This window comes from Ahaetulla prasina, chromosome 2 (assembly GCF_028640845.1).
Source record: "Ahaetulla prasina isolate Xishuangbanna chromosome 2, ASM2864084v1, whole genome shotgun sequence".
Lineage (NCBI taxonomy): Eukaryota > Metazoa > Chordata > Lepidosauria > Squamata > Colubridae > Ahaetulla > Ahaetulla prasina.
The window spans coordinates 125537105-125563821 of NC_080540.1; the positions used below are offsets into that span (position 1 = coordinate 125537105).

Genomic DNA, 26717 nt, shown 5'->3' on the forward strand with positions numbered 1-26717 from the left:
CCATTAATGCACAGCCCGAGGTTGGCAAAAGCTGGGACAAGTAACAGGAGCTTACCCCATTACGCGGCACTAGGGATTTGAACCCTTGAACTGCCGACTTTTCGATTGACAAGCTCAGTATCTTAGCCACTGAGCTTCTGCCAACCTAGCAGTTCAAAAGCATGTAAAAAATGCAAGTAGAAAAATAGGGACCACCTTCGGTGGGAAGGTAACAGCATTCCGTGCACCTTTGCCACTTAGTCATGCTGGCCGCATGACCATGGAGACGTCTTCGGACAGCGCTGGCTCTTCAGCTTTGAGACAGCAATGAGACTGCCCCCTAGAGTTGGGAACGACTAGCACATATGTGCGAGGGAAACCTTTAACTTTAATGCATAGCCCAGCCTCTAAATTCCTTACAGTACTTGGAGGACTAGAAACCCTGCAGTCCAGAAGTGAAACACTTGCTAAGGAAACTCAGAGAAATACATCAATTCATTGTTATTATTTCATTTCATTTCATTTCATTTATTAGATTTTTATACCGCCCTTCTCCCGAAGGACTCAGGGCGGTGTACAGGCAAATAAAAACAGACTAGACAATAACCTATAAAATGCAGAATTAAAAAACTTATTATACTTGCCTAAAATTTTAAAATATATAAAAATTAAAACCCCGTTTAAAATTAATAATAAAACTATACAATCCGTAAAATTTAAGCCAACCCCGCGCGAATAAAAAGATGCGTCTTCAGTTCGCGGCGAAAGGTCCGAAGGTCAGGTATTTGGCGTAAACCGGGGAAGTTCGTTCCAGAGTGTGGAGCCCCACAGAGAAGGACCTTCCTGGGGCCGCCAGCCGACATTGCTTGGCGGACGGCACCCTGAGAAGTCCCTCTCTGTGAGGCGTGCGGGTCGGTGGGAGGCATATGGTAACAGTAGGCGGTCCCGTAAGTACCCAGGCCCTAAGCCATGGGCGCTTTAAAGGTCATAACCAAAACCTTAAAGTGCACCCAGCGACAGGTAGCCAGTGCAGTCTGCGCAGGAGGGTGTTACATGGGAGGTACGAGACCCTCCCTCTATCACCAGCGCAGCTGCATTCTGGACTAGCTGAAGCCTTGAGCGCACCTTAAGGGAGCCCCATGTGAGAGCATTACAATAATCCAAGCGAGAGGTAGCAGTGCATGAGTGACTGTGCACAAGGCATCCCGATCAAGGAAGGCGCAACTGCGAACCAGGCGAACCTGGTGGAAGGCCCCCTGGAGGCGGCCGTCAAATGATCTTCAAGCGACAGCCGCTCATCCAGGAGGACACCTAAGTTGCGCACCCTATCCTTTGGGGCCAATAACTCGCCTCCAACAGTCAGCTGCAGCTGCAGCTGACTGAATCGAGATGCCGGCATCCACAGCCACTCCGTCTTGGAGGGATTGAGCTTGTGCCTGTTTCTCCCCATCCAGACCCGTACGGCTTCCAAGCACCGGGGCAGCACTTGACAACTTCATTGGGGTGACCTGGGGTGGAGAAGTACAACTGAGTGTCATCAGCGTACTGATGGTACTTCACCCCAAAGCCACTGATGATCTCACCCAACGGCTTCATGTAGATGTTGAACAGAAGGGGCGAGAGAATCGACCCCTGCGGCACCCCACAAGTGAGGGCCCTCGCGGTCGACCTCTGCCCCCCTGCCAACACCGTCTGCGACCGGTCGGAGAGATAGGAGGAGAACCACCGATAAACGGTGCCTCCCACTCCCAATCCCCAGCCGGCGCAGCAGATACCATGGTCGATGGTATCAAAAGCCGCTGAGAGATCTAATAGGACCAGGGCAGAGGAATAACCCTGTCCTGGCCTCAGAGATCATCCACCAATGCGACCAAAGCTGTCTCCGTGCTGTAACCGGGTCAGAAGCCGGACTGGAACGGGTCTAGATAGACGGATTCTTCCAGGTATTGGGGTAGCTGACGCGCCACAGCACTCTCTACAACCTTCGCAACAAAGCGAAGGTTGGAGACTGGCCGATAGTTTCCCAAAATAGCCGGGTCCAAAGAGGGCTTCTTAAGGAGGGGTCTCACCACCGCCTCTTTCAAGGCGGCAGGGAAAACCCCTTCCAACAAAGAAGATTGAATCCAAGCACTCTGATCATAGAAAACATGATATTAATTTACCTCCAAGACATTCCAGAATTCATCAGAAGAATCTTTAACATTTGCAAATCAAATGGATCTGCATAACAGAATAACAGAGTTGGATGGAACCTTGGAGGTCTTCTAGTCCTACCCCTTGCTCAAAAGGAGACCCTATACATTTCAGACAAATGGTTGTCCAGTCTCTTCTTAAAAGTCTCCAATGATGGAGCGTCAACAACCTTTGACGCCATTCCATTGGTTTATTGTTCTCACTTAGTATAGTGAAATTTGGCCTTAGCTTTAGGTTTAGTGGGATGCAGAAGTGGAGGAATTCCTGCATAGAATTTAAGACCATTTATTAGCTTCCCATATAACTGTAACAAAGCTAAAAGAAGTTGTGCTCCAACGGGTGTCATAGCTTTAATTTTTTTGCTCCGAAGTAATGAGGAGTTATTTTAGCACTGATCTTGATTAATCAAGCTGAACTGGTTGAAAGTAGAGATTGAGTGGCAAATCAGGAGAAAAAAAAATCATCAATTTTTTCAAAGAAAAAAGAATAGGAACAAAGGAGTCAGCAAAGACATTTTAATGAAGTTGGAATGATACTTGAATTTCTAAGATGGAATTTCTTGAATCTGTTCAATTATCCCATCGCTATCAGGCTCACAAGCAAGGCCCCAATGGCTGATGTTTACAGGAGTTGAAATCTAACACAACTGGATAGCAGCATACTTGATAATGTACAACCCACTGTGCCTCTAGAACAATTAATTTTTTGAAATTGAATGACAGCTTTAAAATATTGAGTGAATGAATTTTCCCCCCACCAACTAAGTACGTAGCATAGCTTACATTTGAAAGATGCAGACTAGCCTGGGGAGTCAGCAGTAAGATCACAATTGTATAATATGTGATGTTTTGTACAACTGCAGGTTTGGTGAACTAAGATGCTGTTGGGCTAAAACTGCTGTCACCTCTATCTGATGGCCATACCTGTGTTCAGTATTTGAATATTTACAGGACCTCCTCTTGTATTTAGTTACTTGCATTTTTCCCGACTCCCAATTTAACCCTAAAAATACCTACTTTAAGTAATTCTCACTGAACTCAGTAGCCTTTTGTTTATCCAGTAATAATTGGAACTGTTTAATTCCTTAGTGGCAAGAATGGAGATCATCCAGTCCACAGGCCAAACTGGAGAAGTAGACTATAGCACCCAGCCTGTGGGACTTTAGACCAGCTCTTGTCATCCATCTCTACTCAGCCATGAAGTACTGCTTTCAAGAGAATTGCAGTGCCCTGAAGTAGGACTTCCCCATGCTTTCTTGAAGGGAAGGGTGTGGAACCAAAGGGGGGGGAAAAAAACACCCCTCTTTGTGAGCCAATGTTTCACCTTCCCAACTTGGAGCACTTTTGACCTTTAGCTTCCCATCAGTTTGAGAAAGGAACTAGGCAAAAAGTACCTTTATTTGATTCAAACCATACATTGGCTGAAGGGGATCTGAGTCGGCATTCACTATGGGCAGCTAAGGCAATCCCTGAAAGGGAAAACTGGGACAAGTAAACAGTTGTACTTCCTACACTCTGGTTAATTTCAGGATGGTTCAGTGTGTACCCATGCAACTCACTTTCCTTAGAAAGAAGTAAATGGAGACAGATCGTGTTTTATGATGATACAAAGTTAATTTACATATATACACCACAGGCTGCAACACCTAGCCAGCCTTGAACCTCTCAGAGGAAGTCAATACCAAACCACTTCTGTTCTGTTGCCAAGAAAAACACATGAATGTGTCACCAGGAGTCAAACTCAATGAGGAGTCTTTATCTTACTGTTGCCAGCTGAATGAAAAATGAAGGCTGATTACATATATAGTACAACAAATAACTGTTTCCTCCAGATTTCTAAGAGTATCCTACAGAGAACAAATTCAGCCTTCTGGCTCATTTTCAGATCCAGCCCTGGATATTCTCCTGCTACACATGTAAAGAGTTTGTTTGATCCCTTAGCTTGTTTGATAGAGGAAATAAAATTAGTCATCTCTATCCATCGCCTGCATTTCATAGGCCCTTCTAGCTCCTATATTTCTGACTATAACTTGTTTTTCTTGATCTTAAGAAGTCTCTCTCAGAGAGATACAGTAGTCAACACTGACTGGCTTTACAGAAATCTTAGGGGGCAGGTTGATCTGAGGGATCAACTTGACCAGCCCTACTTACTCCAAACAGTTCTTTCGTCTGGCCCCAATGATGACTGGGGAAAAAAATATAACTAAATTTAAAAAGCACCTAAGGAAAACAGTATCTTAATGAGTCTATATTAAGGACAGGAATATGAACAAGTTTATGCACTGGAAAGAATGGAAGGGGAATAGAAGAAGAGACTTATGTGGCACCACTAGGCATTTTATAATTATAAAAAGTCATAGAAAAAAAAAGCAAAGTACAAGCATAACACGAATTGCAATTAGCTAGAGTTCTCAGCATCAGGTAATGGAATTTTTAAAGGCACACCAGAGAAGGTTGAAAAAATGTGCCAAGGAGTTGCATTAGATATATATATGCACTCTATCCTTCAGTATACCAGGTTTTAGTTAATCAAGTGTAGCATATGGCAACCTATTTATGCCGGCACATAGACACAAAAGTATCCTCTGTGCTAAAGTCATACATTACTTGAGTTCAGACATTGCACGAAGCTGCCATTTGTTTTAAGAATGTTTGGCTGAATAATCCACAGAAGTCTTGTTCATATATCACGTGCAGGGCAAACTACATTATGGCTAAGGCAATGTATGATCCTTGGCCATAAATTTGGACTATCCGCAGGACTGGAATTTTTAGCCTCTGAGTTAATGTATTCTCTAAGCTCTAACATGGTTTATTTGATTCTGTCTTAGCATGCATTATTTGCGAACACAAGCAGCTATTGATTATAAGCCATAATTTTGCCTTAGAGTTGTAGATGAATGAAGTGATTACGGTTTGCTAAAACATGTCATGACTTATTATGATGTAATAGCTGAGCAGCTAAATTTGGCTTCACAAATAAGGCAGGAAATTTTGTTAACATCCAAGTAACTATGTTCATATGTGGGATGGAGTTTTGTGGAGGGATGTGTTTGGAAGAGTCCAGCAGATGTATATTTTTGGCTTCAACTCATTGCTCTTCAAATACACTGAACTACAATTCCCATAAATTATAGATATCATAACTATCACAGAACTAGTATCACCCCTTTTTGGAACCATTTAGTTATATAAATTATGGAGGCCAAATTATGGATGACTCATGATTAACTGAATCCCCTTTGACTAAACCAATTGTGTCATTTCTGGCTGTTTGCCTGACACATTGAACAAGATCACCTGATTTGGGCTGAAAAAAAATCTAGACAACATTGAATGACAGCAAAAAATTGAATATTCCTGTATTTTCTGCTCCCAATTAGTGGTCTTATAGATTTTTGTAGCCTAGATTTTGCAGCCTTAATTCTGAATCATAAACTAGAGAACCGTAGATTGCATGCTGTGCCACTCAGTTCATTCACCGATTTATAGTTCAAAATGTTGAATGATACCCAAATTTAGGTTGAGTAAACCATCATTATTTTAACTATGGGTAAGCATCTCCTGCAAATAGAGCTACTGAGGCAGATCAGGCTGATAGCTCCCTTATTTTCAGCCAATGCTGCAGCATCAGCATTTTCAAACCACTGTTGCATATTCAGTAGCCTGTTCAAGTGAACCAAAATCAGGTTTGCAAAGAACCTCTCCCTTGTTAGCTTTGATAAAAAAAAAAATGCTGCCCAATGCTGAACTGCTGAACAAACAGTGAAAACTGAGGTGTTCCTCCTCTTTCCTTGATAAGCAGTTAAAATGTCGGATTTGCACAGTTTATAATCTTTGCGGCATTATGCTGGTGCACCCAAACTTAGTTGTGTAATGTCTCCATCAGTTCAACCTAGCATTATCTGCTTTCTCCTCCTCTGTGGCAGGCGTGTCTTAAATGTCTATAACCTTTAAATAGTGACTTGATAGAAGCACCATCTACTTGGCTATAAATGGAAGTTGGGGGGAATTTACTTTTAATGTCACATAGAGCAGGGAGGAGGTAGCAGAGATCGGTCTCTGTCCTACATTCCTTCATTTTGCATGATTATTTTTAGCTAACTTCCATCACCTTAGTTAAGTGACCTAAGCAGACAAGATAGAAACAAATGACAACTATCCTGCCTTATTTTCCAGATGGTCCATTTGAAAAACGAGCTGCACACAGAGTCCTTCACACAAACATCTGGATGATCCTTAGATGGCAGCAGAAAGATACATAAAATAATAGCTTTTCAATGTTGTTGGGATTTTTACAGATTTCGTAGTCCTGATACAACCACAGTGGTCAAACAGAATGCCACATTTTGCAAGGGGGCATATAGCACTTCCTCCTCTACCTTTTTCCCACTGCAACAACCCTGTGGAGTAGGTTAGGCTGAAAAAAAGTGATTGGCTCAAAGTCGCCCAAACAACTTTTTTAGAGAAAGATGGAAGCTAGAAAAAGAATGATACACAACAAAAGAGATAGCTGAATCTGTAAAAGAGCGTGTTTTTTAAAAGGATTTTTAAAAAATCCTTTTAAAATTTAAAAGGATTTAAATTCTACTTTGTTTGGAAGAATTTTTGAGTAAGGACATTTTGACCTAACGATACTCTGGGTTCAAATTATCCCAAGTGTGAAACAAAATGTGGCTGTCTTGAATGCTCCATCTTGTGCATTGAGATAGTGATTTTGTGACTTGTAACCAACTTTCTTTTTTCCCCCCCAGAATTTTTCCAGCCCTGCCTGAACTACACAGCAGCATAAACCAACTCTTAATGTTCTGCTTGCTATCAGTTTAAATTGGAAAGGTTGATGTGGGTGAAGAGAATTGAAAATTAAACACATAGCCAAGCAGAAAAAGAAAATACAACATCATGGCTGTTTGGAAAAAACTCTTTGCTAGAGCAATGTTAGAATTCATTTAGGTGGATTGCAGGTGGGTTGTATTGTGCTCTATTTTAAAGCCACATCTTGCAACATGTGTGCTTGTATGCACACTATTGTCGTTCAGAAGAAGTCTCTGTATGTATGGAGACAGAAAAATAGATGACAGACAGACAGACAGTTGGCACTATGTTGCTTTGGTTGGTGAGTTAATTAGTTAAGCTTGTTATTGGTGCATTCTGTATTTGTTAAGGTTTACTGAACTTCAGAGTATTTTTAGAAATGTGTACTTTGAGCTACTTGGTTGAGATTAGTGTGCATTCTGTACATGCTCAGATCATTTCCTGATCCAATTAAGATTAATTGCCTGGGGCTTCTTCTGAGCTGAACCCATTAGGAGAGTTTGTGCCAGGTATATTTGGGAGTGTGTATCTTGGTTTATTCACTGGTGAGAAGTTCTAACCCCTAGTCACCATTAATAGCAGCTGGCCATGTTTTTACTGAAGAACTGAACATGGGTCTGATAAAATGTTTGATCTCCTGCAGTGGCAGGCAAAGCATCATTACTTCTCCTATGTTACATTAGCAGATTGTCAGCCAACAGCTGTTTTTAGACTAGTAAATTTCTTTTTAGGGAAAGAGACGCAGGAAAAATCCCCACCTGGTTTCAATGGCTATTTTGTCCAGCATTTGTCAGCAAGTTGCTCACATTTATTAAGTCTTGACTCCTGCTACTGATGCCGAATTTTACATAGCCACCCTGGGCTCAACTGAACATGCTGTCAAAAGTCATGCTCAGAAGCTGCTGGAGTCTGGATGGGATGAAACATGAAACAAGTTAAACCTAAACCCAAGCAAGACTTGGGTTACTATTTGTTCATCATGAGGGCCAGCTCCAGTGATGTCTTTCAAAGGGGTTGCATTGCCCTTGAGATCAGCAGTTGACCCATGACTACTGCTAGATGGACAAAGAGGGCCACGACAAAAGACCTTTCCCCAGCTTCCTCTGGTATATCTTCCCACATCCAGGAGTGGGGCAGGGAATCTGGCTGCAATGTCTGATGACCTACCACCATTTATTTATTTATTTATTTATTTATTTAGTCACAACAGTATATATAAGCATAAGCATGAAAATAACTATATAATATATAAGCATATATATATAAGCATAAGTATGTAATAACTATATTGATTGGATATAATGAAAGAAAACAATAGGACAGGAATGGTAGGCACGTTTGTGCTCTTATGCACGCCCCTTACGGACCTCTTAGGAATGGGGTGAGGTCAATAGTAGACAGTTTTTGGTTAAAGCTTTGGGGATTTTGAGAAGAGACCACAGAGTCAGGTAGTGTGTTCCAAGCATTAACAACTCTGTTACAGAAGTCATATTTTCTGCAATCAAGATTGAAGTGGTTAACATTAAGTTTAAATCTATTGTTTGCTCTTGTATTGTTGTGATTGAAGCTGAAGTAGTCTTTAACAGGAAGGACATTGCAATAGATGATTCTATGAGTTAAACACAGGTCCTGTCGAAGGCGGCGGAGTTCTAAGTTTTCTAAACCCAGGATTTCAAGTCTGGTGGCATAAGGTATTTTGTTGTATTCAGAGGAGTGGAGAACTCTTCTTGTAAAATATTTCTGGACACGTTCAATTGTATTGATGTCTGAAATGTGGTATGGGTTCCAGACAGGCGAGCTGTATTCAAGAATTGGTCTAGCAAATGTTTTATCAGCTCTGGTAAGTAGTGTAGTGTTTCTGGAGGAGAAGCTACGTAAGATTAGATTTACAACTCTTAAAGCCTTTTTTGCGATGTAGTTGCAGTGGGCTTTGGCACTTAGATCATTTGATATGAAAACTCCAAGGTCTTTGACAGGGTGGGGGTCATCTGTAAGGTAATGTCCATCGAGTTTGTATTTAGTGTTTGGATTCTTTTTTCCAATGTGTAAGACAGAGCATTTGCTGGTTGAGATTTGGAGTTTCCAAGTTTTTGACCATTCTGACACAAAGTCAAGGTCTTTTTGAAGGGTAGCTGTATTGTTAAAGGGTAGTGTTAAATAGTTTGACATCATCAGCGAAAAGAACACAACCACCTGATTAGATTTCTGTAATACACTTTTCACAGAGTCCTGAAGGTGTTTTTCCAAAAGGTAACTGGACTTTCTTGGGGGTTTTTCCCCCTTGACAACATTTCGCTCCTCATCCAAGAAACTTCTTCAATTCTTGCATGCAAGGAAATTCAGAACAGAAGAAGCTTCTTGGATGAGAAGTGAAATGCTTTCAAGGGAAAACTAAGAAAGTCCAGTTGTCTTTTGGAAAAACACCTTTAGGAGAACTGTGACCTGAACGATTGAGAATCTCCACAGATACTTTGCACGGAGCTGCCTTTAACAACCATTTGAAAAGTGTAGTTGGTTCAAACTGAAGTACCCTGCTTATTGACTGGCACAAACTGCTCTGAGCATATTACATGTAATTGGCTTGACCTGCATTGATTGCCAATAGACTATGAGATGCTATTCAAACATTTAGTTCTCCCTTGTAAAATCCTATCTGGCTTGGCACCTAGATTTTTCCAGGACTGTTTACCACCACGGGATTCAGCCTGACAAAGGAGATCCTCCCAAAAGAAGCTGCCTGTAGCATCCTATTTGTATGAGGTGAAGGGGACTAATGCTACAAGGTTCTGCTTTGCTGTTATTGTGTCTACATTAGGATAGGATAGGATAGGATAGGATAGGATAGGATAGGATAGGATAGGATAGGACAGGACAGGACAGGACAGGACAGGACAGGACAGGACAGAATTCCTGTAGAAATGAGGCAGTCTTCCCCCAGCAATGGCTTTCTGGAAACTTTGAAAGGCTGAACATTTCCAGAGAGCTTTATGAAATGATTGCAGTTGTTACTTCTTGGATATCTAGTTTTTATTATTGCATATATAATCATTGCTTTAATCATTAATTTAATGTTTTATTTTAAGGTTTTAATGTTTTATTTTTCCTGAATATTTTTAGTGCATTTTTGTAGGCTGGAAACCAGCATGAGTCATGATGTTTGGGTGGCATACATGTTTGATAAATAAATCCAGAAAATAAATCAGTCCCGGAGAGTTGGAGGGAGTGTAGGGCGCTGTGTCATTCGTTTGCCCTCTGGTAAATTAGTGAGTTGTGATTGGCAGTGGCCCTTTGACAACTATATTGTCAATAGGCAAGCCCTCTTCCAGAGTAGTCATTTTATGAGAAAACACACGATCAAAATCTCTGTGTGCTTTTCAGCCCCCACAAATTGTCTACCTCCAGTTTACACAATCTAAACTCCTGCATATGATTACATAGGAGAGAATCCCACTGATTTCTTTGGGGAGATAGCATGTACTTCCCCCAGCGTGTCTAAAATAAATTAACTGATGCATTTGCTTGCACAATGTAGATATTAAATAAACTGGGTATGTCGGGAACAAAGTCAAAACTTGATCCCAAATCCCTCTTCAAGTTTCAGATCTATATTCCTGGAGCAGAGGTGTCTGATTTAGTGTCTCTCAAGAATTTGTCTGCACATCGGTTGACCTGCTGGAAAGTGGTGATCGAAAGTCCTCCAGAGCTTTTAGAATCAGGTATGTCCTCTCCTTTTGTGTTATCTCCCCAGCCTCCACTTAAGTTAGCAATCAGTAGCATTAGCAAAAAATAAAAATAATTGTCTGCCTTGGTTTGTCCAGCTGAGATCTGTCTTTGGGTGATGGTTGGCTTGTTCAGGATGCTTTTTGCACTCTTGACAGGAGGCAGCTGCTTGGCTCTTATGCCTGCACTTGGCAACCTCTAAAAAAGCACATTTTTCTATCATTTGTTATGTAATATTTGTTCTCCATAGGCCAAAAATGCAAACGCCACTGTAATAGATGGGGTTCAACTTTTATCCTCCCTATTGGGTTTCCTCTCTTAGAATTAAACAAGGCAAGGAAAGTACGCAGGTTATATAGCTTCTGGAATTTTATCCAACCCTTTTACCAACAGTGGCTACAAGAGGCATTTGTACTTCCTTCTAGATACAAGCATGAGTCATGATGTTTGGGTGCATACTCTTTATGTGTGTTGAGAGTATGTCTACTCTCCCCTTACGTTGTTTTTGGCTACATTTTGAAGCATAGAGCTGCCTCCAAACCCAGATATTGCCTGTTCTATACCTGTGCTTTTGCTTTTTCCTGCCTTAGTGCAGGACCTTACCTTTCTCACCACTGAACACATCTTGTTGGAAAGGGCTCAAAACTCAAGTCTGTCAAGATTTTGATTTTGGGATTATCTGCCTTACCTGTAAGGCTAGTACTGCAGTGAACCTGAACCAGGGACTTTCAGCCCACAGCTCAGGTGTCTTGCTAAAAGATTGCTTCTTTATGATGTAGACACAGATTAAGGGAAAGCTTTAACTGGAAGTTCCCTTGCAGAAGTTCTTTTTGAAGCTTGACCTGCAGAAGGCTAACAAACTCTTCTAGCTATTTTGAGCCTTGCAGCCAACACTGATGGGTGTGGGCTGACCCTCAATGATCCATGTGAATGGCAAGGTATAAACTGAGGAGAAAATGGATGAGAAGGAAAAGGTTTTGTTGTTGCTGTTGTTGGTTGGTTGGTTTGTATTTGTGCACTGAGTCAATATTGACTCCTGGCAACTGCCTGGACTAGTCCCTGCAATTTTTTAGGCAAGGCATTGTTTTTCTTTGCCTCCTTCCTTGGGATGAGAGAGAGTGACTAGCCTGAGATCACCCAACTGGTTTTCTACTAAGGCAGCACTAAAATTCACAGTTTCTCAGTTACCAATTTGGTGCCTTAATCATTACACCCCTCTCTCCCTTGGCAACTTTAAGATGTCTGGACTTCAACTCTTAGAATGTTGGTTGGGGGATTCTGGAAGTCAAATCTTAAAGTTGCCAAAGTTGAGAAAGAGTGCCCTACATCACATTGGATCTCTAATATCTAGTTTAGGAACTCTTTAATTCCTGTGTTTGCATGGGACTTAATTATATTCCTAGGTCTCAACAGATGTATGGGTGCATGGGAATGAATGATCTTCCCCTCTGAGTTCTGATTTCATTTTATTATTTCATTCCATTCCATTCTAGCTTTGAACAGAGCTTTGACACCATGGTACTAACTTTTGGGGGCTAGGATTTCCTGGGCCGTGACCTCTTTCTGAGAGAGCAAAGTGCTAAGGCAGAGCCTGTCTGCCTGTTACTTGTCCTGTCTGATCTGAACACTTTTCCTGAGGTGTGTATGACGGAGGGGGATGGGGGGGTAGTCGGGAACTACTCCTGTGTGTTTAGAAGAGTGATTGCCAGGTTTTGAACTTCTTAAGCTGATCTCTGTCAGCAGTGACAAGAGCTTTGGAGCAGAGCTCCCAGCTTTCAGGTCTCAGCTGTGATAAACTAGACTCAAATCATTTAGTCCCTGGAGTGTGTGTTGGCATTCCTGCTCCTCTTAAGTTCGGGATTGTCACTCTGTTGCTGATGGGGAAAATTCAGAGAGGGGTTTTTCAGTGGATGTGCAGCCGAGAGCATCAGCAGTGGGTGTTTCCAGCATCCTTGAATGCTGCCTCCTGCTGCCTTTACAAGAAGGCAGCTCTCTGGCAATGGGGGTGGGCAGGCGGCAGAGAGCCTCGGCAGCCCTGTCGCTCGGCTTCCTCTCTTTAATTTTCTCTATCACAGCCTTCAGCAGCAGCTACTGGTGTGAAGGAACCCAGAAAGTAGCCAAACCATTCTGTGGTGAACTCACAGGTGGCACCCACTGCATTGGGATGAACAGCCCAGGTGGGAATGACAGCAGCGTGGTTAAGTACATCTGGGAGACGGGAGACGACAAGTTTGTGGATCGAAAGTTTCATGCCGGTATTTGGCATTCTTGTGAAGAGGTGATCAGTGGAAAAGGTGAGTGCCCTTCTGGGAAACAGTCTTCCTCGTCCTGATTTTCTTTGAGAGAGAAGATAGTTGTGTCAATTCTTTCACATTTTGGCTGGGTGGCTGTATAGCTCTATGTGCAACTTATGAAAGTAATTTGGTATTTTCTTCTTCAGGATTTATTTTTACACCCCAATATGGTTTATGATTTCTCAGTGGTCTCCCATCCAAGTAATAATCAGATTTGTTGCTGCTTGATTTTTCAGGATCATCCAGTCAGATTGCTGTTTCCACCTGGCAAAAACAATGTTCAGATTTTAGCTGTTTCATTTATTTATTTTTTTAGCCTTACTCTTCAATCTGTACAATGGAAGCATTTCTTTACATATGACCTACATCCCATTTATAAACAAGCTGTTAAATTGCACACATCGTGTTAATCTATAATGTGATTTGATTTGGCTTTGCATGTTACAGTACAAGGTATCTCAGCCATGATTTATGTGCTAACACATGTAAATGTAACCATGATGATTTGACCAATAAATTGGGGATAAAACAAACCATGGCTTAGCGCCTAGCCAACCAATTCTAAAATAATCTTCAAAGACTATGAAATGCTTTAAGGGAGGATACAGTCTATTACCTGATGGCATCTGTTGCAAAGTTATTTCCCAAAGCTGTGTTGATAATTATTGCTTATCCTTTTAGGCAACTCACAGATCAAAATTTTCTTGCTATTTTAATATGAGGTTGGAAGTCGAGAAAGGATTATAGGGATTAAAATGATTTGTTCCATATTCTCCTTATTCAATACAAGAAGGGACATTATAGAATACTATTTGGAGAGAAATGGGCCCATTGCCTGATTTGGCAGAAACTCTACAGAGCCTTAAACTCCAGTCATAATAAATATTTAGACTTTAAAGAGCCATAAGACACTCCATTGTTTGCAAAGAATATAGCAGAGTTAACATTGAAATGAATAGTATTTGGGTGGAAAAGTAATTAAAACTCATAATGTTATCTCTGTCACCCAATTTATAAGATAACTAGAAAAGTGTTTAAAAGAGTAATCTTTGATGAGGTAGGTAGCTATATAAATCTATTTAATAAATAAATAAATAAAAGAAATAAAAGAAGTGGGATAGAAATTGTTTCACTTTGTTTACAATTTTAGGACACACACACACACACACACACACACTTTTACGCAGAATAATGATTGGTGTTAAATCTGGGGAATTTGGAAGAACTTGCATTTTAAAAGCATATGATTGAAAAAGATAAAACCTTGTTTCCTTATTCAGAAGTTTGGGGCCACCAGTAAAGATGGATTCTGGGACAATCAGGGTAACTGCCTTTTAACTATATTAGTAAATAAGAAGGAGTTGTTGACACCATTCATCATGTTTTAATGCACATATTCTCCATGCATTAGATATTATTAGGTATATGGATTTGTCACACTCCTTTATTGGGTATATGGATTCTTCAGACTCCACACATTTAGCAAAACATTATCAGAATTATTCAAATTATAACTGAGCAGAATAGGAAACCTGAGTAGGCAGCCAAGGACAGAATTAATGTTGCAGATCAAGTGTGGGATTTCCAAACCTTTGTTTTCTCTTCAAATAGAGGCTGAGTGCAAGACATTGCATTGTAATGGTCACTAACAATTGCCACACAGCACCCTTTTAGTTACCTGTAATTGTTTTTCCTGAGCAAGAATAAGTCAGTTTATGAGGGCACGTGGGGGAATGGAGAGCACACATATAGATGAAACTTAAGCATAGAATGGGAGCCACAAAATCACCTCTTGTTTGACCATACAAGGGCTAGTTGGCCTCTGGAAAGCCTTCCTCTGTGAGAATTAGCCCTGCTGGAGAAAACTGCTCCATTTTACAGGATAGTATACTGAGATTCTTAAGGAAATGATGTTAAAATGCACTGAGCCCTCGGAATGTGTCCTTATGAGTGCTGTGCCTTACTTATTTGTAGGAGGGAAGCAAAATAAATCTTCCACCGTGTTTACTTTTAATGAAAAGGGGTTCTCCGTTTTCCAAGAATTGAATAAAATAAATACGGTTTTGCTCCCTGAGTTCATGACCAAACTGTAGCTTCTGGAGACATGACTGACTGCCAGAGTGGTTTCCTGCCATTTTTAAGCTTGTAGCAATAAAAGTATTACGGGCCAATTCTTTACCTCAGGTTAGAACAAACAAATTCCTGAAATTTCTTTGCCTCAAACGAAAGAAAAAGGAGATCCTTGTTCCTGCCAATGTGATGTGACTCTCCCTATTTCATTTTCCAATCCTCTGTGCTTCTCACCCCTACCATGAAAAAGCTGACCTCTCTTGCTGAATGTATATATGGCAAACCCATCTTAGTCATGGTGCTACATAAATCCTCCCAAAGAGAAGATTCTGAAGGTTTTTGGCTCCACCCACTCTTGAGACAACTCTGTGGGTCACAGATGAGGTGCTGGAAGCCAGCTGCTAGTCCTGCCCTGACAGCTCATTTTCTTTCTGCTGGTTTCCACTCAGCTCTCATTGCATGCCTGAAGATGGAAGCTGCATCTCACTATTAGTATTGCTAATCTTAATCATAATGGATCATAATGGCTTTCCAGTTTTGTTATCTTTTTTAATATTAGATCTGATTTTTCATCAGGATGGCGAATTATTATACCAAAACACTCAAGTCATTTGCCTGCTTCTGAAAATTACCTGCTGTTGGCAAGCTGAGCACCCATCCACATATCTGCTCCAGAGGTGGGTTTCAGCAGGTTCTGACCAGTTCTGGAGAACCGGTAGTGGAAATTTTGAGTAGTTCGGACAACCTGTAGTAAAAATTCTGACTGGACCCGCCCCCAACTATTCTCTGCCTCCCAAGTCCCAGCCGATCGGGAGGAAATGGGGATTTTGCAGTAACCTTCCCCTAGATTGGGAAGGGAATGGAGATTTTACAGTATCCTTCTCCTATCACGTCCACCAAACCATGCCACGCCCACCAAGCCACACCCACAGAACTGGTAGTAAAAATTTTTGAAACCCACCACTGATCTGCTCTTATTTCTTTGAGTCCAAGCTGCATCATGCGTTGTCAATCATTGTGAAAATGCAACACATTTAACAGTTTCTATATCTTTCAAAGAAGTGTTTTATGTTTAGTGCCTACATTATTTCTGAATCTTCCTGTACCAAGCATACAGAAAGTGCAGACGAATTTAAATCTGGCTTCCAAAATGGGGGGGAGGGTCAAACCATTACTGAGCCTTGAGAAGAAGAAAAACATGAGACTCAAAATCACCCTGCCTTGATCTTATTCGCTTTTTAAAAAGGCGGGGGGCAGCAAAGGTTATGGACAGGCTTTCAAAATTCTGGTAATATACCTTACAACAATAAAGTTCAAATCACCAGGACTGGATGGATTACACCCCAAGGTTCTGAAGGAACTGGCAGACGAGATCTTAGAACCATTGAACTATATCTTTCAAAGATCCTTGAGCACAGGGGAACTGCCAGAGGACTGGAAAAGAGCTGATGTAGTTCCCATCTTCAAAAAAGGGGAAAAAACAGATCCAAGAAACTACAGACCTATCAGCCTGACCTTAATACCAGGGAAGATTCTGGAAAAGATAATCAAGCAACGAATCACCGAACACCTAGAAGCAAACAAAGTAATAACCAAAAGCCAACATGGGTTTGTCAAAAACAGATCATGCCAGACTAATCTTATTGCATTCTTTGACAAAGTGACAAAATTAGTGGGCCAGAGGAATGCTGTTAATATAATTTACTTGAACTTCAGTAAAGCATTTGACAAAGTAGACCATAACCTACTACTAGATAAAGTAGAAAAATGTGGGTTAGACAGCACCATCACCAGATGGATTCGTAACTGGCTGACCAACCGCACTCAACGTGTAGTCCTCAATGGAACTACATCCATATGGAGGAAACTTTGCAGTGGAGTACCCCAAGGCTCTGTTTTAGGCCTAGTACTCTTCAACATCTTCATCAATGACTTGGACAAGGGGGTAGATGGAGAACTCATCAAATTTGCAGATGACACCAAGCTGGCAGGAATAGCCAACACTCCAGAATATAGGCTCAAGATACAGAAGGATCTTGACAGACTTGAACATTGGGCGCTATCTAACAAAATGAAATTCAACAGTGGAAAAAAGTAAGGTTCTACATTTAGGCAAAAACAAAATGCACAGGTACCGTATATGTGGTACCTTGCTCAATAATAGTAACTGTGAGAGGGATTTTGGAGTCCTACTGTACAACCATTTAGATATAAGCCAGCAGTGTGCAGCAGCTGCCAAAAAAGCCAACACAGTTCTGGGCTGCATAAACAAAGGGATAGAATCAAGATCACGTGAAGTGTTAATACCACTTTATAATGCCTTGGTAAGGCCACACTTGGAATATTGCATTCAGTTTTGGTCGCCAAGATGTAAAAAAGATGTTGAGACTCTAGAAAGAGTGCAGAGAAGAGCAACAAAGATGATTAGGGGACTGGAGGCTAAAATATATGAAGAATGGTTGCAAAAACTTGGTATGCCTAGTTTAATGAAAAGAAGGACTAGGGAGACATGATAGCAGTGTTCCAATATCTCAGGGGTTGCCACAAAGAAGAGGGAGTCAAACTATTCTCCAAAGCACCTGCGGGTAGAACAAGAAGCAATGGGTTGAAACTAATCAAGGAGAGAAGCAACTTAGAACTAAGGAGAAATTTCCTGACAGTTAGAACAATCAATAAATGGAACGACTTGCCTGCAGAAGTTGTGAATGCACTAACACTGGAAATTTTTAAGAAAGTGTTGGATAGCCATTTGTCTGAAATGGTGTAGGGTTTCCTGCCTCGGCAGGGGGTTGGACTAGAAGATCTCCAAGGTCCCTTCCAACTCTGTTATTATGTTATGTTATGTTAATAAGCCAAAAGTGTGATTTGGATAAGTATGTTTAACTCAAAAAAGTTATTTGGACAATTTTTTTACTACGAAAATAAATGTATTATAAATCCAAAATAAATCCAAAGAGGTGTATTATATTTTTGAAAGAATGCCTGAGAAAAGGAAAAGAAAAGGCATTACTTTAAAAGAATAAATTTCAAGACTTTTAAAAGTAAAATAAATGTTTACAAAGTTGGCTTATTTGATTAAGGTTAGACTGTATATGATTTTTTTTTCCTAACAGGTTTTCTTGACTAGGACGGAATGATGAAGCTTTTAAGAGTTGTTTGTAGATAAGATATGGGAAGGAGAGTATTTTTGTTGTATTTTTTAGAGAAAGTGATAAGCTATGGTATTAAAATTGAGAGGTGATGAAGAAAAGATGATAAGAAATAAATTTTGTCAGACATCATTTGAAGGGTATATAATAAGGGATATATAATAACATATATATTATAGTGTGTGTGTTGTTGTTATTTCTGGTATCTTTTGCTGACTACAAAATGTGGCTGTATTATTTGCCAATAGATGAGATTTGGCATGTTTTTTTTTAGTTGCAGCATTAGAGAAGGTGTTAAGAAAGTGTTTGTGCTTGTACTGATGAAGGGGGGGGGGGAAATCATTCCTTTCTATATTTATTATCTCTTTTAAAATGTATTTTCCCTTCCCCTGTTTTTTTCTTTTCTCTTTGCCCTTTCTACTTTCTACTTTCTTATATTTCCTTAGTTTGCATTAGTTTTTTTTAATCTTTGTATTTTTAATAAAATATTATTTTAAATAAAATAATAATAACAAAAAGGGAAATATTGCTTTAAGTGCTCTGGGTGACCAGAGAGATGGCAGTCTCTTTATCCCTGGATGTGTTTATTCAGAGGCTAGACAACCTCTTGTTGTGGGTGCTTTAATCTGGATTTTTTCATAGATTAGGTTTTGGAGTTCATGGACGAAACTTTTCCAATGCTTGAAGAGTTTATCTCACAGCTCCTTTGTTCTTATTTTAATTTTCTAATTTTCTCAGTGACATCCCTTCCCTAGAAAAGTTACTGCAATTCTAAACCTCTTCAAGTTCTCTTAACCATTTACTTACTCTCCTGATTTAACAACTGAATATGCTGTAACTGTTGCCAAAGATTACTCCATAAACTGGGGCTGAAACTTTTTTTTCAGTCCCAGAATTTGGTCCAGTTTCTCTCTCTGCCCCTTACTACAATATGCAAGGGGCATGCATAAGTGCACCTGTGTGCCTACCGTCCTTGTCCTAATATTCCGTTTTACTTACTCTTTTCATGTATCCAAATTATGTTTATACTTTTACCTGTTATCTTATATATGATTGACAAAATAAATAAATAAATATAAATAAATAAAATAAAATAAAATAAACAATCTCTTTCTCTATGACTGTAATGATCACCTCAGACCGTTACAGCTGCTTTACTATTAGATGATCTAGAAGGGAGAGCAGCAGTCAGTCTTCTGAAGGACAAAGCTATGTGTTACCTCTGCAGTAGGTGGTTTCTAAATCTACTGTCCTTCGCTGAAGTGGATGATGTTGTCTCTTCTAGCATTGCTTATTTTATCATGTAGCTGAAATCATCTGAATATCAAAGTGGGTGAGCCTTGTGCTATATAGGCACACATGTTTTGCGTTAATCTACGATCACACCACTGGTCCAAATTGCCTGTGGAGTGACTCAGTGCAATACTGTTTAGAAAGGAATGGAGTGTGGAGAAAACTTTAGGCAAATCATTGTATCAGTCTTTCCAGTTTGGGTAATTCTAATCTTGCCAGTCCAGTCCCATGAAAGAGATATACAGTACCTGCTGTGAAAAACATCTTCTCTTGGGCAGAATCTGATATGAAATTTGCTTTGAGATAGGTTAGGTCAAGAAACAGTTACTACTGGAATTCCAGTGATGCTACTTAATAACAACAACAACAACAACAACAACAACAGTGGTATTAACACTTCATGTGATCTTGATTCTATCCCTCTGTTTATGCAGCCCAGAACTGTGTTGGCTTTTTTGGCAGCTGCTGCACACTGCTGGCTCATATCTAATGATATGATATCATATCTCATATCATATTATTATTTGGGTGTCCCTTTTAACTGATAAAACCTCAGTCAATTTCATTTCATATATAACTTCCATGACAGTATTATTCTTACATCCTGTCAATTTTAAATCAGTTATATTTTCTTCATTCTCTTTTTAAAGCCCATTCTTATTGTATGAGAAAGTCTAAAGAGTAAGTTCTAGGTACATTGTTATCAAACATCCTTGAATGTTTCTAAAATTAAAATAGGGTTTTTTTTCCATTTCGTATTAGTATATCTTTTCCTTTAATTATAATCTTTAATTTTTTTAGTTGCTTCTAGTAATGAGCCTTCACAGTTTCCTCTTATCATGTTTTTCTCTCATCCCGAACTTTTCCCCAGTAAAATATTTCCTCTAGTTAGTTTACATTCATATTAAAATATAAATAAATATATTATTATTTAATATATTTTAAAAATATAATATCAAAATCTTTATATATTTCTAATACAATTTTAAACAAATTACATGAAATATTCCATTTTTTCTTTTTCAAAGTTTTGTTTCCAGTCAATCTGGATTGGATTGTTAGTCCAGTTAAAAAATTCCCCGAATCCACATTTTAATTATGCTTTTTCCACTTATTTCCAAATAAAAGGGCCTCTGCTGGCTCAGACTGCTAAGACAGTCTGTTATTAACACAGCTGCTTGCAATTACTGCAGGTTCTAGTCCCACCAGGCCCAAGGTTGACTCAGCCTTCCATCCTTTATAAGGTAGGTAAAATGAGGACCCAGATTGTTGGGGGCAATAAGTTGACTTTGTATATAATATACAAATGGATGAAGACTATTGCTTAACATAGTGTAAGCCGCCCTGAGTCTTGGGAGAAGGGCGGGATATAAATGCAAATAAAAATTTTAAAAAAAGCTTTTTTAAGTTTTAAACTTGCATTAATCTTTCATGGAGGGTTGAAGGAAAATCATCCAGTATAACAAACTTGTCATTCTGAAGATAATTAATATAAAAAAAAAGAATTTACACATTTCCTGTAAATGTGATTAAGAGGGGAAGTGGACAAAGATACCATCCTTTTGGGCAAAATTGATTCTCCCAGTTCCCAGACTTCTAAAATCTACCATAGACCACTGTTTTATGGTCTCCTTGCCTGGACCATCTGTAACAGGGGTGGGTTTCACTTATCTTTGCTACCGGTTCGCTTGCAGATCATATTTGATGATGTCTTTGCAGTGGACAGATCCTCCCACTGCCTCTGCTACTGGTTCGCCGAAACCAGGGCAAACCAGTAGCAACCCACCACTGATCTGTAAGGAGTACTCTTGGCAAATCCCAAGACTTCTGCTTGATCCAGAGAGAAGTTTGGAGACCCAATTCCTCCACCAGTTCCATTTTCTGCTGCAATCATGAGCATTGCTAAAAACAAAGTTGTCTTTTAATCCACTATTGCTTCTTCAGAAGTTCTAAAATATTTTTTTCCCAATCTGTCTATGTTGGAAGTTGTATGCAACCCATCTGGTTGGGGGAGGTTCTTCTAAAATAGGGCTGTCAAACTCCCGGCCTGCGGGCCAGATGTGTCACACTCTGGCTGTGCCCACACCAGGTTTAGCAAAGGGGACAAAAGTCCCAATACATCACGTGATGCCGCCATGACGACATGAGTTTGACACCCCTGTTCTAAAAGTAGAAAATAATATTGAAACATACCAAGGTTATTCAGGGTTTATCCGCTGAGTTGTCTCTCTGAAGATGCTGCATGTTTTGGTACAACTGTCTACATGTCCATAAATAGGAGATACAATTGGTTATTATCTGTGCTACTGGGTGATAAACTGACTCCCTCAGGGGAGTTTCTGATGAGATAATGTTATCCTGGCATTTGAGAACAAACATAAAAGTGCTGATGGATTATACTACCAACAGCCCCTTTTGTAAAAGTGCAAGTAACGCAAGTGAGAAGAGACACTCCAGAACAAAAGCTGCCTGGTTATATCTGCATTCTGGTACCATAAACAAATACCAGAATAAGACACATGAAACCAGGTGGATGGATGCTTTCCCCAAAGATGACTCCACTGGGATTACAAATAAAACAGTAGTGGAACATTTTATCTCGGTGCTTCTGGCTTCCCCGCCATCTGCTTCCAACTTGCTGCTTGTGGGAAGCTCTTGTTCCTATAAATGTTAGGAAGATAAGAACCTGAGCAGGCAAATATGACATTTGTGTTTCTTTTTTTTTTTAAAAAAAATCTTTAATTTTCAAGTGTTCATTTTATGTGCCTTATAGGTGAGAAATGTAGAAGTTTCATCAGCCTGACACCCCCAGCAGTTCAAGGTAATTATATATTGTCAGTGTTTCAAGTTCTTTCTATATTTATATCTAGTGTTCTGAATCACAGGGGAAAACAATATTTTAACACACACACGCACACATCCAGGTTTTATGAAACATACATTGCCTTAGATGGATGTTCAGAATTTTTGCTGAATGTCAAATTTGATCCTGGATGAGACAGTCCTTCATTCTCCATACAGTCAGTCTATATGTCAGCTTAGAGATAAATCTTAAAGAGGTCCAACCTGGCTTTCTAATTTGGAAGTGGAAAAAGCAAGACACTTCTGCAGGCTGAGTCCACTCCTCATGGCAAATTGATGGCAGAATGCTGATAATTATTGTCTCAAATATCTGATGAGTTCCATATTGGGGGAAGTGGCTATACTCACCCATCCTTAAAATCAATTGCCAGCTCCCCTGAAAAGAAATCAAATTTGATAACCATGTATACCAGTGGTGAAATCTAATTTTTTTTACTACCGGTTGTGTGGGCGTGGCTTGGTGGGCATGGCTTGGTGGGCATGGCTTGGTGGGCATGGCAGGGGAAGGATACTGCAAAATCTCCATTTCCACCCCACTCCAGGGGAAAGATATTGCAAAATCCTCATTCCCACCCCACCCTAGGGCCAGCCAGAGATGGTATTTGCCATTTCTCTGAACTACTCTAAATTTCTGCTACCAGTTCTCCAGAACCTGTCAGAACCTGCTGGATTTCACCCCTGATGTATACAGCATGTAGCTCTATTGATGGTTTATAGAAACAAAATATGTCTTTAAAATGGTCTTGGTGCACTGATTTGTGTGTGTGTGTATATATTCCAGGTGTTTTATGGTTGTCCATTGCCGCAGAGATCCTCTATATTATTTTACTCCTGATGGGCATCACTCTCATGTTGATTGAAATCTGTCATTCCATCAGCATCTTGGATGGGCTGAAGCTTAATGCATTTGCTGCTATATTCACTGTTTTAGCAGGTAACAATTTGGTATTACTTCTGTTGAGAGTTAAAGTAAGCCAAAGAAAGAAATGAACAATAGAAAGAAATTATTTTTATATACTCTGTTTTCTTCAAAATAAGACATCCCCTGATAATAAGCCTAATCGGGCTTTTGAACACATGGTAATAAGGCCAAGCGCTTATTTCAGGGTTCAAAAAAGTATAAGACAGGGTCTTATTTTCAGGGAAACACAGTACTAGGCATAAAAAGATCACTTCTTAAGGATGGGAAGAGTTGTCTTGTTCTAAGAGAATTAGCTGCTGATACTCAAACTGTCTGCATTAAAGGGTGTTTTTGTGTGAGGAAAAACTGCCACCCATTTCAACAGAGGAACAAAAGATTTCTGGGAAGTGATGGCTGCAATGACAGTCAAGGAATGGACAGAAAGTCCAAACAAGATGAAGCACTTGCTTTGAATGTAAAAGGTTCCTAGTTCATCTCCAGTTAGTACAATTCCTCACACCAAAGACATCGAGGTGGATGAATTAGTTCTCTACTTGTCATCTTCTGCTTATTTATTTTTTACCTCCATCATAATTTAACTCTGTTCAAATAGGTCTTCCCCCCACCCCTTGGGAAATTCACTCAGTACTTTATATGCCCTAGAATCAATTCATCAAGGAGTAATTTGTTGAAACTATGATTGACTGTTACAGGTCTCCTTGGAATGGTGGCTCACATGATGTATACAACCGTATTTCAAATGACGGTAAATTTTGGTCCGGAGGACTGGAGGCCTCAGATGTGGGATTACGGCTGGTCTTACTGGTAAATTTTGAAGCAAAACGTATCACAAAAAGTTGGGCATGAGTCAAATCATTCTAAGGAAGCCATTAAAATTAAAGCCATCTTTTTTTATTTCTTATCTCAATGACAAAGTACAGTAGCCATGTCTGAGAATAGAATCATAAGACCTTGCAGGCTTGCTTCTCAAGTGTATCACACGGGTGCTTAATATTGATGGCGACATCTTAACAGCAACGGGTTATGCGTGAAGTTCAAAGATGAAAAATATCTTGTCTTTCTCTGACTACAGAGTGCCCTGTATTAAGTTATCTTTCTGCTATCACTGAGGTTTTGCAAAAGAATGATTCCTTTCTATACATATATTGACCCCAGGAATTTGATCAAGTTGCCCAAAAGAAGTACAATTGTGGAGTGGCTGAAAGGAGATGAGAAAATGAATCTTCCATCTGCATAAGCTTTCTTAGTTTAGCAGCCAAGCCAATTAGAGATCTGCTGGAAGGGATATAGTTTACAAATATATTCAGAACCTATAAAAAGGTGTTAGCTGCTCAGTAACCGCCCCCATATACTAGTAATAAATTTGTTTGTGCAGCCATTTTAGTGTTAGGATAGTGTTGTGACCCAGGCCCCAGTATGTAGTAAGTAACTTAATCCATAGAAAAATAAACTTTATTCGAACAGCTGGGAATTACTTCATTCCCAGCGTCGTTCAACTCAAAGTAAAACAAATGCCTCCCAAACACAAATTCTTCAGTTATCTCACAAACCTTAGTCCAATTAGGCAAACTGCCAAAGGCCCTTCCTGATAAATGTCCAGAAGTCACAAAAACAAAGATATTCATGAAGCAGAGGATGCAGCTACAACGTTGTTTTCTGGCAAGCTGAAACACCGGTGCTGGTCTGTTTTTAAACCTTATGGGAAAGGCCAATTATCTCTTGGCCCTACTCCCAAGTTGTTCTCTCTGCTTGAGCTGCTCTTGCCTTTTGGCAGCTTTTCTCATGCGTGCATTAGGAACAGGCTCCTCCTGTTCCTCTGCTTCACTACTATCAGTCTCTGGAGGCTCTGGAGTCCGCACCTCACAACCCGATGGCCCTGGCCTCACCTCAGTCTCATCACTGTCTGACTCAGTTGCCAGCTCCATAGGCTGCTGACGGACCACAACAGATTGGGATTCTCCCCTAGGATTGTCAAAAAAACGATGACCCTCATTTTTTAACCACTATAAATTGCATTCGGTGGCATTGTTACTGATTGGTGGTTGAAATATCATCAAATCATCTCATTTGATGCATCATTTTTTTTTAGTTGGGGGGGTCCTGTGGTGAATTAAAAAGAAATGCTAACCGAATGACAAAAAAATGTCACTGATGAAGCCTAGTGGCATTTCTACTTTTTCACTGTTGCCCTGAACATGTGGAACAGATTGGCTTATTCCCTCTGCAGAATTTTCCCATAGAAATGTTCATGTGAGCTCATTCAGCCCAAACTTTAGAAGCAATGAAAGATAAAGGCACGAATGTGAAATCACAGTGAGTTTAATTGCAAAACAAGTCCTACAGGATGTTTTTACATAATGGAGAAACATTTTAAAAGATAGGTTGTTAGAAATAAGTGTAAATTCTTGGACTGTATAAAAGATCTGTGGTCTGGGATGGGCATGTGTATGATTTTTTTTTTTCAAATTGACAGCTTGGCGTGGGTTTCCTTTGCCTGCTGCATGGCTTCCTCTGTGACCACAATGAACAGATACACAAAAACTATTTTGGAATTTAAATATAAACAGAAAAAACTGGAGAGAAGTCTACAAGCTAAATCCAATCCTCCTGTTCCAGAAAAGGCTTGGAAGATGTACGTTGACACCCTCCAGAGAACAACCGAGGACTTCATGCATCCCTTAACAGACATTCCCAACCCATCTAGTCCTATGGGATTTGCAGAGTTAAATAATATTCCTGTGGCACATTGTGAAGAATATTGTTAAGAAGGAGATCCAGGATTGTTGATTTTGTTTTGTATTATGGAAAGTACCAACGTAGTATGTTGCATTTTTCTTTTGTATGTTAAGAATTGATCTTCTAGTGGAAAGCCATGGTGATGACTTACAAAGGAAACACTTTTAACACATCTAATTTGGGGTGTTCTCTTCTCTTCTCTTTTGCTTTGACAGTGCTAGTTAGGTAGGGAAAGAGATTGATAGCATAATCCCATGCAGGTATCATCACAAGAAAATTCCACTGATTCTAGTGGGCCTTACAATTCATTTGCATAACCAGGTTGTTCCAGCATGAGTATGGATCAACAACCATTTCTTGAGGATCTGCTAATATCAGATCTGTTGATAGGATCCTCTATCCACACCAGCCCATCAGGTAAGTAACTTCTGCCTGTCTTTCCCTGCTGTGCATCTAAAGTAGCGGTTTCCTACTTGTGCTATCAACTTCATCTGTTGAGTTCATTTCATTGTTGGCACATGATTCCACTTCTGTTGTCTATCACATACTATTACAGGAACCCTTCTTTTCATCTGCTCATTGTTACTGCCTTCCATTTGTACCAAGCTACCAATCCACTTCTGAAGAGACTTCAGCCAGAGAACCTTGGTTTTTTTGTACTGATTTTATTCATTTCATCAATGGC

General features: G+C 40.0%; 1 protein-coding gene across 1 annotated transcript; it reads left to right on the top strand.

Moving 5' to 3' along the window:
* The first annotated feature begins 12705 nt into the window (after positions 1-12705).
* Positions 12706-26100, top strand: GSG1L2 (GSG1 like 2). The gene is made up of 5 exons (XM_058173276.1): positions 12706-13000; positions 22286-22333; positions 23156-23308; positions 23989-24100; positions 25770-26100. Exons 1-5 carry the CDS (start codon positions 12706-12708, stop codon positions 26059-26061), a joined length of 900 nt encoding a protein of 299 aa, XP_058029259.1. The 3' UTR covers positions 26062-26100.
* Positions 26101-26717: the final 617 nt, after the last annotated feature.